Here is a 15,596-nt window from a genome sequence, read left to right as displayed (position 1 = left end):
ATCTGTTTTTACACTGTTTACTAGTGAGCGAGTTAGTAGTGTTAGCTTCCTGGTTGCAGTTTTTTTTTCATCTCTTTACGATCTTATGATTTAGTAAAAAAAAAAACATATTTTTAATCAATCACTAACTAACTAGTTGTCTCATGTTAAAGGCAGCTGATTCTGTGTCATATGTGAGTTGATATATTGACATTGTCATGCTGCCCTCTCAGTAGCAAAGGTATGTATGCTCTGACATAGTTTTAATGATTAGGGATAGACCATATAGATGAAAAGTTTATATCATTATTGCTGATGTAAATGCTATGTAATGAGGCTTTCACCAACCTAACCTCATAGTTTATGACCGGTAAATATTTGATTTGTTTTAGAATTTTATTTTACACTTTTTACACTCACATTTAAGAGATACAGAGAAGCAGACTGTTTCAGTGATTTTTGTACGCTTTAGACATTCTTTAACTTTATTTCGCCATGAGCTAGCGTACATATTTAGCTCTGATTGGATGATGGGACATTTTTGGTGCCTTGTAAATAAGGTGCTGTTTACACATTCCTGGGTATTTTGAAAAACGAAGACCTTTCCCTTCGTTTGTGCCTTTCGTTTATACACAAACGGAGCTTTTTCCTCCGAAAACGAAGCTAAAAAAAAACTCCGGCAAAAGTGGAGATTTTTTAAAAACTCCGTTTAGCGTTTGTGTGTAAACTGGTTGAAAGAGACGAAAACGGAGTTTTCAGAATGGAATGCGGAGTTGTCGTCATAGTACAGAGCCCCGCCCCTATCCGCCATATTGGCAGGATGCTAGCGTGATAACGCCATTCATTGTTTATCTGGCAAGCATGGAGGTACTAGCAGCATTTCTGTTGTTGAGAGCTATACTCGCTTGTGTGATTTTGAAAATTACAGTCATACAATGTATTGAACAACAAAGACATTTTTCACGGCTTTAGCAGTTTTATAGTCCAGCGCAACGTGTGAAAGTAGCTCAGTCTTGCTATCAGTCCACACACGAGCCTGGCGCCATATTTTCTTCTTGAAAAGGATCAGGAAGTTCTTCCTGTCAGCGGTTCTCTATTAGGCTTCTGATTGGCTTGTGTGGAATTCTCATTGTTCTAACACTGCCACCGTCAGGCTTGGCGTAATTTAACAGCTCCTCATAGCGTATCAATGTAGACGTGTTTTTTTTTTAAAACAGGGCTGTGTGCACCAAGTTTTTTTTTAAAACGAAGGTTAGAAAATATGCGTTTATCAAAATACCCGGGTATGTGTAAACAGCACCTAAATGCTCGTCTTAAGGAATAATCTGCTGTGCCGTGGGACAGAAAGTAGGTGCATAAGTTAAGAATTGTTTCTTCATGCTGCCCTGCTGCTTTTCACTTCTTACACCACGAACAGCAGAGTAGCTTCCACTCAACACCACTCACCAGCGTTTTCTTTGCATGCACAGAAAAAAAAAAAAAAAAACTGGAAGTCCAGGTTTTCAGGGAATGTAGGCTGTAGCACATGCGAGGGAATGACATGAGTCTCTCTCTCTGAGTGTTTGGAGCATTGTAAATTGCTTTTGCTCATCTCTTTGTAAATGTGGTCAGACAAGGCCGCAGCACAATAAAGCCTCTGCACTGAAAACACGGCAAAGACGCGGCTGGAACAAAAAACACGGCCTCCTTATCGCTAATTTAGCTCCGAGTGAACAGGGTTCAGAGAGTCTGAAGAAGGACGGGTTCTTTGTACAGCACACATGCACCAAGGTTCTTCAAGTTTGCTTCATCTCGGCACAGCTTCAGCTTTGTACTCCACACAATGTATTTTTTGTGGTATTCTGCGAATGCTTCTGCTCTTGGTATTCTCAGCCGTCCGGTCCCGTATTCTCCGTCGAACCTGAAAGCAGAATTTACGGCTTGTCTTTGCTCCAAGTAGCCTTCATTCTAGTGTTTAACACATTCACAAAGGTACGAATCGACCAAGAGACTTGCCAAGAACAACAGAATGGATACTCATTTTGCATTGGACCACTTCAGCTGCGTTTTAGTTTTGAAAGATGAAGTCCTTGACTGAATTTCAGATGCATCAAGGAAAGGATGTCATATATCCTTCCATCGGTACAGCTTTTACATCAGCAGAAATGTGTGTATGAGAAAAAACGGCGTCTACGAGCACAGTCTTGTGTGTTCTTCCTCATTCTGATGATTTAGATTACTCTTTGTCTGTCTTTATCTTTCTTAGGCAACATTTTTTCAAACTCGAATGTCCTCTCAGTATAATTCCTTTCTTTCCTCCGTCTGATTTTACTTGAACCCATTTGCTCAATTTTTCTGTTTTTGTTTTGTTGCCCTTTGCTCAATCAAGCTGGCGACTCGGGGCAGACACGTCAGCTGATTTTCACCTGCGTCAGCTCCGTCGAATCTGCAGGTTTTTTTCCACTTCTCGTTGTTTTCACTGTGGCAGCTGAAAGGAACTTGATTAAACCTTTCTCTCCCACCTCTCGTCTCTCCTCTTTCTCCCCCCCTGTCTTTGCTGTCTCCTCCGTCTCCCCCTCCCTTTAGCAAAGAATAGAGCAAATCTGGGAATCAATTCAATATAATCATGACAAATGAGTCCCAGTGGTTAGCAAGGATTTCTTATTTTGTGTGTGTGTGTGTGTGTGTGTGTGTGTGTGTGTGTGTGTGTGTGTCTGGGCTTCTGGGAAATCACAAATGAATCAATCAACTATTATCACATCAGCAAACCTTGCAAGATGAATGGTTGGATGGAGGATAGATGGATGGACAGGCCGACAGAACAGAGAAGAGTCGGTATACTCGGTGTGTGCGTGTGGAGGCACATATGCACGTCTGCTGTGCAGAGATAGATGGCTGATTGAATGCAGGGCCAAGTGGGTGTCTGTGTATGCGTGTGAGCAAAGGTGGGGGGGTGCTGCGTTAACCTTGGAGCTGTCACAACAGATGGAAGATGGGAAAGGCCACAGCCTGTGAGGGATGCGTAGGCTGCTGGAGGGGGATGAATCCTCGGCTACTTTTGGTGAGCAGGAAGTGAGATTAGGTGAGAGGTTTTTCTTTTTGCTGGGCGTATTTGTGCCGGGATGCAGTTTCTTGATGAAGGTACTTGTGGCAATGTGTCAGCACAGACCGAACAAGGAAGCATAGTGGGAACGGTGAGAAATGCTCAGACTACAGAAGACAGTTGGCTTGCTTTGACAGGGAGTTTGTGGGCGGCGGGGGAGGATTTGTATTGTACCAGCTTTATGTGTACTATTTTGCATGTGTTTGCAATTTGTCTTACTAAATTAGAGACTGTCCTTGACCACTGAACAAATTGAAAACTATGAGTACTCACAGTGTTTGAGGTTTTGCTTCCAAATAATGCAACCCCCTCTTCTGCTGCAGCAGGTTTACACTGATAATATTGTGATATGACCTAATCTTTGCCAAATAGAATTCAAGGTTATTGAGATACTCATAGCAGCTCTAGTGCTAGGGTTGTGTAGGACAAGGATCAGGAGTGTTTGTTGCTGGAACTCATTGGTGACAAGGAAAAAGTAAAGGACTAAATAAATGTAGTATCATATCAAATGCAGATGGTGTTTTACAGACCACAAGGCTTCTTTGAGTATGCTTTGGTCTTTCAGAGATACCAGTATGGCTGCAACGATTCGTCGACGTTGTCGACAAAAATCGACAATAGAAATAGTCGACAATGAATTCCATTGTCGACTATTGTCGCCAGACGTGTTTTTCCAACAGAGTGAGGCATCTCACTTAATAACAATCTCTGCCGAGAGTCGCACATGCACAATGTAACGGTAACGTACACAGAAATGGCGGCGTCCAACACATTCGCTACGCGTAGCAAAACTTCTAAAGTTTGGGAGCATTTTAGCCTGGATAATGAGAATAAAAAGATTACTTGCAAGGTTTTGCACGAACATTTAAAGAGGAAGCACGTCGGGCAGTTGAACGAAACGGAGTCCGACTCGCCAACATTCAAGTAACACTCAAGCCAATTCGTTTTGTTTTTGATGTACATTGTACATTTTATAATGGACAGAGGTTTATTTATTTATGGATTTATGTCTATACTGACCGAGCACTGTGCCTAATTGGTTTTAGATGGGACATTTTTATTTACTTTTTGTATGAATCAGCAGCAAAGTTGAATAAAAGATGCCTTTTTCATTAAAGTACCCATCTTTCCTGTGTTTATTATCATTTGCCACATAATTAAAGCAACTTCATGCTAAATAAAAGAAATAAAAAAATAATTATCCGATTAGTCGACGAATCGTTTCAATAGTCGGTGACTAGTTCGACTATTAAAATAGTCGTTAGTTGCAGCCCTAGATACCAGAGCTCAACATTTTCACGCCTATGGGAGACTTTTGTAGCAGACGGTTGCCTAACTGAGACATGTTATGTTGGTTTTTCTTATTCACCAGCCATCTATGCTGCTTCCCCAAACAGGAGACTCAGTGATCCCAAGCGGGCGCCAAAACGAAGGAGTGGCTTTTGGCAGCATGTGTGGAACGTAGGCACAGTGCTGTGGGGAAAATAGATGAATGGACTCAAAGCCGGTCTCCTCCACAACTTTAAAGTTCAGTGGGAGGGGTTGGTGTGGTTTGCCTGTCTGTGTGCATTTGGTTGAGTCAGACTGTGGTGCACCAGTGTCAGTGTGCATGCACACTTTGGCTCTCCGCCCAGCTCCTTCTCCCCAGCTGATTAGGGGTTAATGGCCTATGAGCGTGAGGAACTCTCAACCTTTTTGATTGGCTGACAGGCTTCTGTGTGGGTGGGGTTGCCGCCGAGTGACAGATGGTGTACAACAGGGAGGGAGGCAGGGTAAAGTGCGTATCTGAGTGTGTATGCATGTACATGGCAGCCAGAAAAAGGGGTTTGGGGGGGGTCGGGTCTTTAATTACAAAAGAAAGATGTACAGTGGTTGTCTCTCCGGTATCTCCAAGCTTTTTTACGCTTTCTCACATCCACAGATATCCCAACTTACACAACTGTCAATACACACGTTGGTTGAAAAGAAAATAATCCAGATTGAAAACTAATCCATGTGCAAAATTTCAATTCTCTTATTTGACAGAGGAGGTGGGGAAACCGCTGCGGTTCATTGTGTTTCCTCTTCTACTAAACACATCAGAATGTGGATTATATCTGGGGTTCGAATACACTCTGCTCTATATATGAGGAGTGTTAATAACCACAAATACCACATGCACACTGTCATCTGCAAGAAAGACGTGTGTGAGAGAGAGAGAGAGAGAGAGAGAGAGAGAGAGAGAGAGAGAGAGAGAGAGAGAGAGAGAGAGAGAGAGAGAGAGAGAGAGAGAGAGAGAGAGAGAGAGAGAGAGAGAGAGAGAGAGAGAGAGAGAGAGAGAGAGAGAGAGAGAGAGAGAGAGAGAGAGAGAGAGAGAGAGAGAGAGAGAGAGAGAGAGAGAGAGAGAGAGAGAGAGAGAGAGAGAGAGAGAGAGAGAGAGTTTTCAGGGCTCTCTTGCCTACCTGCAAAGGCTACAGATTTGTGGGGGGAAAATACCCCCAAAACTGATGAATTTCTAACAAAGATGAATCAGGAGTGTGATGTGTGTAAACTTGGAGCTTTGCCAAGTACGATGATGTGGCCTTATCCTTGGGGAAAATGATGTGTGTGTGCATAAAAGAGAGATTAGTGATATCTTCTGTGAATATCACTGACTAGTTTGCACCGTTTCTTCTCTATGCTCGCTGTGGCGTTAAGAATAAAAGCAGACAGACTCTGAAAAGGTTGTTTTGTTCTCCATGTTTGTGTGTGTGTGTGTGTGTGTGTTTTTGCAGACTGTCTAATGCAGTGTCTTTTTTTTATCAAGTGACACTACATCCCCATCTGCTGAAGACACGCCGTCTACATCAGCTTTGACACACACGAGCAGGAAAAAGAAAGAAAGAAAGATAGGGTATAGCTTTATACCAAGCAATGTTTATAGAAAGGAGTAACGCAAGGTCACGTCATAGAACCCCCCTCTGTTTATACTGTGCGTATTGTTTTGGCCATGAGCATATATTAAGTAGCTGGTGTATGATGTAGTATTTTAATGGGTTTAGAGTAATTAGCCTAATCACAGGCATCCTGCTTTTCATGTTAAGTTGGCCAAAAGATGACAGAAATGCAAATCTGTTTCTTGTCTAATATCAGATGATAAGATGGTCATCCCTCTTATAGCTGCAACAAACGCTAAGCAGCTGGCTACAGCTGTAGAATAGAAAAAGTGGCGTGCCAGTCCAAAGTTGACGAAATCTGCCAAGCAACTCAACCGAAGCTCACTGATTAGTACATGTATACTGATTTTCGTGCCAGAAGCAATGACTCCCTGTTCTCTCTTGAGTTATAACCTGAGCCTTCAGCTTTAATTCTAAGCTTAGTTGCCAGGCAAGGGTGAGAGTTGTTTCTCATCTGTCAAATCTGAATGTATGCGTTCCTTTAGCCCATGAGCCAATCAAAAGGCCTTTAAGGGATGGCATACCAGACATCTAGACTCATAAGTGTTGTGTAATCTGTCAGAACTGACCATGTTGACTTAACTGAGGTGCGAATGCCAAAAAACTGCTAACTTACCCAGATAATTAAACCCTACAGTGATGAGGTGTTTGTGTGGAAAGCTGGCAAAGATGGAGGGGAGGAGTGCCAGACGGACGGACTGTGAACTGTGTGTGAGCCATTTTAGACTTGATTGAAAGTGAAAAGAGCAGCAGTGTCACCGTCGCATTCATCCCAGTGGCCTAAGCAACAAAAGGCTTTAATCTAACAGACACAGATGGAAAGAAAAGGGTCTGAAGCTAAGAGAGAGCAGCGCTCCCAGCTGTGGGAAAGACTTGATGCTAAATATCATCTGCCATAAAAACTTCTACCCTTATCTGAAATACTGGGCTGGAGTTTGGTGGACAAGTGCAGTCACGACTGATGATACATTATTTAGACAGCCAGAAGGGTAGATGGCCTTCAATTGTTCTCCAGATACATTTAAGAAATTCCCTCCTTTTGATGTCAAACAAATAGATGTTGTGTCCCTTATCTGCGATTAGCACAAACTGGCTTTACAGGTGAAGAAGGAGAGGAATGGAAAGTCAATTTATGACATCACCAATACCCATGGGCCTTAAGACGAAAGATGAGTAGTTGAGCAGGACTCAGAGGGGGAGCGAGTTTCAACAATTTGGAGGACTCTTTGTGCATCACTGGCAGATGCATGGGCTTTCTTCCTCCCTCTCCAGTCTGTTCTCTGTATCATTCACCCTTCCTGTCACGGTCAGATGTCTTGTTGCCACACTGGGCAGATTTTCCCTCTCATTCGAATGTGTTTGTCAACCAATGCTGTATTGGTTTGTTAAAAGCATTAACGGTCAGATTAGTTAGTTGGCATGTGACCCAAAAAGTTGATGGCAGGTCGATGAGTCAATTTCCAGGTCAGTGTGTCGGTATGTCAGCCAGCAGTGGTAAACATGTGGTCCCTTTGTTGGTATTTACACGTTTGTCCCTTGGTGGGTGATTCAGGTGGTTTGGCTGTGGATAGACTGAAAGTCGACCTACGTGTCGAATACTGCTTTGCTGTTATTGTCTTGCTAAGAGCTTTAATGTATTTAGAATAGATTATTAGCCTTTTCTCCGTTGACAGGCTTTTGGTACAGCAAAATGAATGCAATCATGAATTGCTCGTGCTGCAGTTGGTTGGGGGGCACACAGAGCTGGCAGATTGCATTGCACAGAGGGGAGTTTCTTTTTCACGACCCCCTGCATGGGTATAACCACAGCCTTAATTATCTCTTTGTGTGCATTTTTGGAGGCCGCGGGTTTACCTGAAGAGAGTGCTGTTGGCTCCTATTTCTTCTGTGGCGCATGCTGCGGTCATTGAATGTGACAGTTCACTGTTCGTCTGCATGTTGTTGTTAGTCTCCCTCCTGCAGCTTTTTTTTAAATCTCTCTTTGTCTTAGTGAAAGCAGTTTGCCGTTGATTGGATCTGGCTGTGTATGCGTGGCTGCTTGTGAGCTTCCTTGTGTGTGGGCGCTCACAGCCTTTGGTCTGGAAAAGCTTATTGTTGGATTTTGCCGGGAAAGATGGCTTAAAACACGCTTATTAGGCTGCTCTACCATGCACGCCCAAACCCCAGAATTGATGTGCTCATGTCTGTGGAAGAGCAGGTTTGACTGTGTTGGTTGGTTGAGGTTTAGATTTGCACTTTTGAGGCCCATGATACCCATATCTTCACTTTCCAGTTGGCTAACTCGGCTGCCCTCTCCCCTGTCCCTCGAGCTGTGAAAGCTGCAGTGGAGTTGCTATGGTTTGGAGAGAAAGAGTAATCCAGTGTGTACATACACGCATACATTCACCTTATCTCATAAATAATTGACCCGTCATGGTGAGACGACATGACATATAAGATGCAGTCTCCCCTCCTCGATTCTCTGTTTTGCTCTCATGTTTCTCTTTGCGCTTCAGCCCCTTTATACCATTATGCTGAGTTTTTGTCCCACCTCTCCCTAATCTTTTCCTCACGTCTTCTGTCCTAGTCCCATTCCCTTTTAGAACTGACTCAAATTCATCATTAAATTCCAGGGAATATGTCTGACTCCACTGCTCCTTGGATTAACTCATACTTTGTGGCAACAGCATGATATTGAAAAAAAAGAGACAAATTACTCTAACAAGTGGAAGCATGTGGATTTAGAATAGGACTGAGCCAGAGCCCTGAGGTACTCCACAGTTGTTCCCTATATCATTATATACACCCTGAGTGTTAATAACCACAGCAAACTTCTCACAGAGGTCTTTTATTTGTGAAATAAGAGTAAAATTAGTCTTTCTCTTTTACGCTGCAGTAGTCTTTGACAGTTGAATTTCCAAGACGTTTCCTGTGTCGTGCAGTTCGGACGGTTTCTTTGGTTGCTAGCTTAGATTGAATCATCTTTCCAAATGTGTCCCACATTAGGAAAGTCTTTGATCTCGGTCTGTTTTTACTTAAACACACAAAGACCGCAGCTGTTGGACTGCCGATGGCCGGCATGCATCATTTTTGAGAGGGAATAAAAAACTTTGCAGGCATTATTCTGAATCCGCAAATGCACCGTGTGTGCAATTGACCAAACAGCTTGACTAAATAGAAACAGCTATGCCTGATATACCATACAAAGTACAGGAAATAGTTGCCCACAGATGTTCAACCGCATCCCAGAAGAGGTCAGCAGTTAATGGTCAGCTCAGTGTGTGGTGTGGCTCTAAAGATAAACGGTGCAAAGCAGAGTTAACGTTTATTTATTTAGCCAACTTTCCTTACCATGCTGGGGGCAGAATGTGTGTGTCTCTGTGTGTGTGTGTGTGTGTGGTAGGGGGGCAGGAAATGATCACAACCCAGCAACTCCCTTTTCTGCTTTGCACACACACAGAGATAAAAGCAGAGTATCAGATGGCACAGTGCGCTGTTGGTGAAGTCTCAGTAAGATGTGTGTGTTTTGCTCCTAAGGTTTACCCCATATGTTTGTAGAGGCTCAGATTACCACAGATATACCCTCTTATCTTCTTAGCCTCTCAGTGGACCAAATGACAAAAGCTCAAATTTAAAGCTTAAAGGAAAAGTCGGGTTGAATTTGATTGACCTTAAACTTTATATACGAATATATATATTCCCCCTGGAGCCAGGCCCAGGGGTGGGGCCCGCCGGCGAGCGCCTGGTGGCCGGGTCTGTGCCCGTGGGGCTCGGTCGGGCACAGCCCGAAGAAACAACACGGGTCCCCCTTCCTATGGGCTCACCACCCGTGGGAGGGGCCATGGGGGTCGGGTGCAGTGTGAGCTGGGCGGCAGCCGAAGGCAGGGACCTTGGCGGTCTGATCCTCGGCTACTGAAGCTGGCTCTTGGGACGTGGAACGTCACCTCTCTGCTGGGGAAGGAGCCTGAGCTGGTGCGCGAGGCTGAGCGGTTCCGGCTAGATATAGTCGGACTCACCTCGACGCATGGCTTGGGCTCCGGAACCAGCCTCCTCGAGAGGGGTTGGACTCTCTTTCACTCTGGAGTTGCCCGCGGTGAGAGGCGTAGAGCAGGTGTGGGCATACTTATTGCCCCCCGGCTGTGCGCCTGTACATTGGGGTTTACCCCGGTAGACGAGAGGGTAGCCTCCCTCCGCCTTAGGGTGGGGGGACGGGTCCTGACTGTTGTTTGTGCTTATGCACCGAACGGCAGTTCGGAGTACCCACCCTTTTTGGAGTCCCTGGAGGAGGCACTAGAGAGTGCTCCTCCGGGAGACTCCCTCGTCCTGCTGGGGGACTTCAATGCTCACGTGGGCAATGACAGTGAGACCTGGAGGGGCGTGATTGGGAGGAACGGCCCCCCCGATCTGAATCAGAGTGGTGTTTTGTTGTTGGACTTCTGTGCTCGTCACGGATTGTCCATAACGAACACCATGTTCAGGCATAAGGGTGTCCATATGTGCACTTGGCACCAGGACACCCTAGGCCGCAGCTCGATGATCGACTTTGTAGTCGTATCGTCGGACTTGCGGCCGTATGTCCTGGACACTCGGGTGAAGAGAGGGGCGGAGCTGTCAACTGATCACCACCTGGTGGTGAGTTGGCTCCGCTGGTGGGGGAGGAAGCCGGTCAGACCTGGCAGGCCCAAACGTATTGTGAGGGTCTGCTGGGAACGGCTGGCGGAATCCCCTGTAAGGAGGAGTTTCAACTCCCACCTCCGGCAGAGCTTCAACCATGTCCCGGGGGAGGTGGGGGACATTGAGCCCGAATGGGCCATGTTCCGTGCCTCCATTGTTGAGGCGGCCGACCGGAGCTGTGGCCGCAAGGTGGTCGGTGCCTGTCGTGGCGGCAATCCCCGAACCCGCTGGTGGACCCCAGTGGTGAGGGAGGCCGTCAAGCTGAAGAAGGAGTCCTATCGGGCCTTTTTGGCCAGTGGGACTCTGGAAGCAGCTGATGGGTACCGACAGGCCAAGCGGAACGCAGCCTCGGCGGTTGCTGAGGCAAAAACTCGGGCTTGGGAGGAGTTCGGGGAGGCCATGGAGAACGATTTCCGGACGGCCTCGAGGAGATTCTGGTCCACCATTCGGCGGCTCAGGGGGGGGAAGCGGTGCACCGTCAACACCGTGTATGGTGAGGGCGGGGCTCTGCTGACTTCAACTAGGGACGTCGTGAGTCGGTGGGGGGAATACTTCGAGGGCCTCCTCAATCCTACCGACACGCCTTACGATGAGGAAGCAGAGTTGGGGAGCTCGGACGTGGGACCTCCCATTTCTGGGGCTGAGGTTGCCGAGGTGGTCAAAAAACTCCTCGGTGGCAAGGCCCCGGGAGTGGATGAGGTCCGTCCTGAGTTCCTCAAGGCTCTGGATGTTGTGGGGCTGTCTTGGTTGACACGCCTCTGCAGCATCGCGTGGACATCGGGGGCAGTGCCTCTGGACTGGCAGATCGGGGTGGTGGTCCCCCTCTTTAAAAAGGGGGACCGGAGGGTGTGTTCCAACTATAGGGGGATCACACTCCTCAGCCTCCCTGGTAAGGTCTTTTCGGGGGTACTGGAGAGGAGGATCCGCCGGATAGTCGAATCTCGGATTCAGGAGGTGCAGTGTGGTTTTCGTCCTGGCCGTGGAACAGTGGACCAGCTCTATACCCTCCGCAGGATCCTGGAGGGAGCATGGGAGTTCGCCCAACCGGTCTACATGTGTTTTGTGGACTTGGAGAAGGCGTTCGACCGTGTCCCTCGGGGACTCTTGTGGGGGGTGCTCCGGGAGTATGGAGTGCCGGACTCCTTGATATGGGCTGTTCGGTCTCTGTATGACCGGTGTCAGAGTTTGGTCCGCATTGCCGGCAGTAAGTCGGACATGTTTCCTGTGAGGGTTGGACTCCGTCAGGGCTGCCCTTTGTCACCGATTCTGTTCATAATTTTTATGGACAAAATTTCTAGGCGCAGCCAGGGCGTTGAGGGGGTCCGGTTTGGCGACCTCAGAATCGGGTCTCTGCTTTTTGCGGACGATTTGGTTCTGTTGGCGTCGTCGGGCCGTGACCTTCAGCTCTCACTGGAGCGGTTCGCAGCCGAGTGTGAAGCGGCTGGGATGACCATCAGCACCTCCAAATCTGAGACCATGGTCTTCGGCCGGAAAAGGGTGGAATGCTCTCTCCGGGTCGGGAATGAGATCCTTCCCCAAGTGGAGGAGTTCAAGTATCTCGGGGTCTTGTTCACGAGTGAGGGACGAATGGAGCAGGAGATTGACAGACGGATCGGTGCGGCGTCTGCAGTGATGCGGGCTCTGCACCGGCCCGTCGTGGTGAAGAAGGAGCTGAGCCAGAAGGCGAAGCTCTCGATTTACCGGTCAATCTATGTTCCTACCCTCACCTATGGTCACGAGCTGTGGGTAGTGACCGAAAGAACGAGATCGCGAATACAAGCGGCCGAAATGAGTTTCCTCCGCAGGGTGGCTGGGCTCTCCCTTAGAGATAGGGTGAGAAGCTCGGTCATCCGGGAGGGGCTCGGAGTAGAACCGCTGCTCCTCCGCATCGAGAGGAGTCAGATGAGGTGGCTCGGGCATCTTGTGAGAATGCCTCCTGGACGCCTCCCCGGTGAGGTGTTCCGGGCCCGTCCCACTGGGAGGAGACCCCGGGGAAGACCCAGGACACGTTGGAGAGACTATGTCTCTCGGCTGGCCTGGGAACGCCTCGGGGTCCCCCCAGAGGAGCTGGAGGAAGTGGCCGGGGACAGGGACGTCTGGGTCTCTCTGCTCAAGCTGCTGCCCCCGCGACCCGATCCCCGGACCAGCGGAAGATAATGGATGGATGGATGGATGGATGGATATATAATATATACTTATATACGATATGAAAGGTGTATTTCAGTATTTCAAATTTCACATTTCTTTCCCTTCGCTCCTCCTTGTGTCTTTATAGGATTTCACCTCAGCGGCACAGTAACCGAGCCAGCCACCTCGTCTGAGCCAGAGATAACCCACAAGGTGGCCATCAGCTTCGACCGCTGCAAGATCACCTCCGTCACCTGTGGCTGCGGGAACCGAGACATCTTCTACTGCGCCCATGTCGTAGCGCTCTCTCTTTATCGGATTCGCAAGCCTGAACAGGTAACAGCCCTAAAGATCTGGAGCACAATCATATGATCATGTAAGACCAAAACGGTATGCTAGTTGGAAAATGCCGGTAAGCTAACTAGCCAGTTACAGACCACGAGTTTCCAGTAATGAAATGGCTCTGTTGTGTCGCATGCAGGTGAAGCTCCGGTTGCCTATATCAGAGACGCTGTTTCAGATGAACAGAGATCAGCTGCAGAAGCTGGTCCAGTATCTGATCACAGCCCACCACACCGAGGTGCTGCCCACCGCTCAGAAACTGGCCGACGAGATCCTCTCCTCCAACTCTGAGATCAACCAGGTTCATGGTGAGACCACAGCTTCTTCTCCTCATACTCACAAAACTCTGTTGTTGTTGTTTTTTAGACTTCAGTGCTTTGCTCATCCACCAGCTTCATCTGCAGTTGACTTTTTTTATGCCATGAAGGCACGACAGTCATCGGGGACGTACAGCACTTTTCAAAAATCTTGAAAAGTCCCTGCTCTGTGGAGCTGCTATCCATCCCTCCGCAGTGATATCTTCACAGCGACAGGCCAGACTTAAAAGCCGTCAGACTTTAAACATGCTCCATGCTAACTCACAGGCTGCCGTACCTCAGAGCTCCTGATCACTCCGAAGCAGCAAGCCAAGCTTCAAATGGCTCGTTTGATTTCTTAGTTTCCGCACTACAGTCACTACCTCCTCCCACTGACAGGGGAAGGTTGAATAAAGCAGAAAAAAGAGGGGCTGATTGATGAAATGGATGCAGGAAGAGACATTGGGAGTCTTGTGTGAAAAGGACGGGGACACTGAGAAGAAGAAACAAGAGAAAAGGCTCTCGGGGAAACGGGAGATAGGAGATGGAGAGGAAAGATGAAAGGGGTGGAGAAAGTACTGAGAGGAAAAGGAGGAGGAGGACCACAGCAGTCCTGCATCAGGGAAACGACAAGTTAGGCACATCCTTTCACCAAACAAAAGTCTTCATCTGTTTCTCTATTTCATCTTCCTTGCTAAATGTTGACATTCTCCACCGCTTGCGTCCAGGAAGCCCCGCGCTATGCTTCCTGTCTGTGTTTGACAAGGGGGATCATGGGGGTTGAAGTTCAGTCGGTCCAGGAGCGAGGATGTCTTTGATGGCAGAATGTTGCTGTTTGCTGCAGTGCTCGCCCAGATAGTTGGAAACACATCTTTGGGCTTTCCTCAGCTTGCTTCCTGCAAGATCAAAGCGGCTTCTCCCTCCGGAGCGTATCTACATTTCTCCGCAGTATTTGTCAGGCACACACACACACACACACACACACACACGCACAGCCACATAGCCGAAAAAAAATAAAGTTGGCTACATATTCTCTCAGTGTGTGATTAACTTAACTTTCGCAACATTTCTTAAGTCTGATGCAGGTGCAGTGTAAAGCAAAAACATGAAAGCAGTGCGTTTCAGTTCCATTAATCAACAGGTTCAAATAACTGTTCTGCTTTTATGATTGAATTTCAAACCATCTATCAGCTGTACAGGATTGGATGAGATGTATGAGAATTAAAGAGTCAGAGTTATGTTTTTGTTTCCAAGTGAACTCCCTTCCTGAGGTCACTGTCTGTATGTTTCTTATTTTTCTTGGGGTGTGAATTGGGAACAGGATGTGTCCAAGAGAATATACAGACTATTTACACCAGCTTCTGCTTTTTATGCAGATCGAAGGACGTTACTGTGCTCTCGCATTGCTGTCTGCATACATTTTTTTCGACTGCTGCAGGCTTCTCTCCGGTCCTTCTTCATTATCTACCTGTGTGTGTGTGTGTGTGTGTGCGTATTCTCAGGCGCTCCAGACCCCACAGCGGGCGCCAGCATCGACGATGACAACTGCTGGCATCTGGATGAGGATCAAGTCAGGGAGCAGGTCAAGCAGTTTTTGTCCCAGGGAGGATACTACGGCTCTGGAAAGCAGCTCAACTCCATGTTCGCTAAGGTTCACATCACCAGTTCCTAAACTTGACACATTCTAATGCGACTGAACCATCAGGGCTTTTTCTTTTATTTAGTTTAAGTGGTGTTCATGTTTCACATTTTGGAAAGTTCCCTTTTTGCCAACAAGCTCGGAAAATCTGTATGACTGTGTCATCTTTTATTAAGTATAGCAGGTGTTTGGCAAAAAAAAAAGAAAAAGTATTCAATACTTTCCTGGGACTTTTCTTTAAGGAAATAAAAAGATTGCTTCAGATGTGGTCAAGTTTCCTCTGAAGTCTTAGGTCCTGCAAAGATTAGGCAAATAGACTGCTGACATATGTGCAAACGTCTGCTGTTGCTCTGACACGAGGTACACACACAGAGCAGTGAGGCCACAGCGGAAAGGAGGAAGTGCTTTTTAGCTGCATTCACACAAAAATTTGGCAATTTGAAAAGCTTGGCACATCTTATTTTAGTTATTAGCTCTTTTCAGTTTTGTGTGAAGCTAAGCCAAAATAGAAAAAATAGTGCAGGGCGTACAAGTGCTATATGTTAACGTTTTTCTTTATTGAT

General features: G+C 47.0%; 1 protein-coding gene across 1 annotated transcript in view; it reads left to right on the top strand.

Annotated features, from left to right (window-relative positions):
- Positions 1-15,596, top strand: part of zswim5 (zinc finger, SWIM-type containing 5) — a 59,478-nt gene that overhangs the window by 30,417 nt on the left and 13,465 nt on the right. The window contains exons 2-4 of the mRNA XM_075483780.1: positions 12,905-13,092; positions 13,238-13,406; positions 14,897-15,045. Coding sequence (XP_075339895.1) covers positions 12,905-13,092; positions 13,238-13,406; positions 14,897-15,045 — 506 coding nt within the window. The remainder of the gene's footprint in view (positions 1-12,904; positions 13,093-13,237; positions 13,407-14,896; positions 15,046-15,596) is intronic.

Source organism: Odontesthes bonariensis, chromosome 14, assembly GCF_027942865.1.
Source record: "Odontesthes bonariensis isolate fOdoBon6 chromosome 14, fOdoBon6.hap1, whole genome shotgun sequence".
In the NCBI taxonomy this organism is placed as follows: Eukaryota; Metazoa; Chordata; class Actinopteri; order Atheriniformes; family Atherinopsidae; genus Odontesthes; species Odontesthes bonariensis.
Note: the sequence above shows the minus strand (reverse complement) of the source record. Positions and strands in the feature narration are given on the sequence as shown.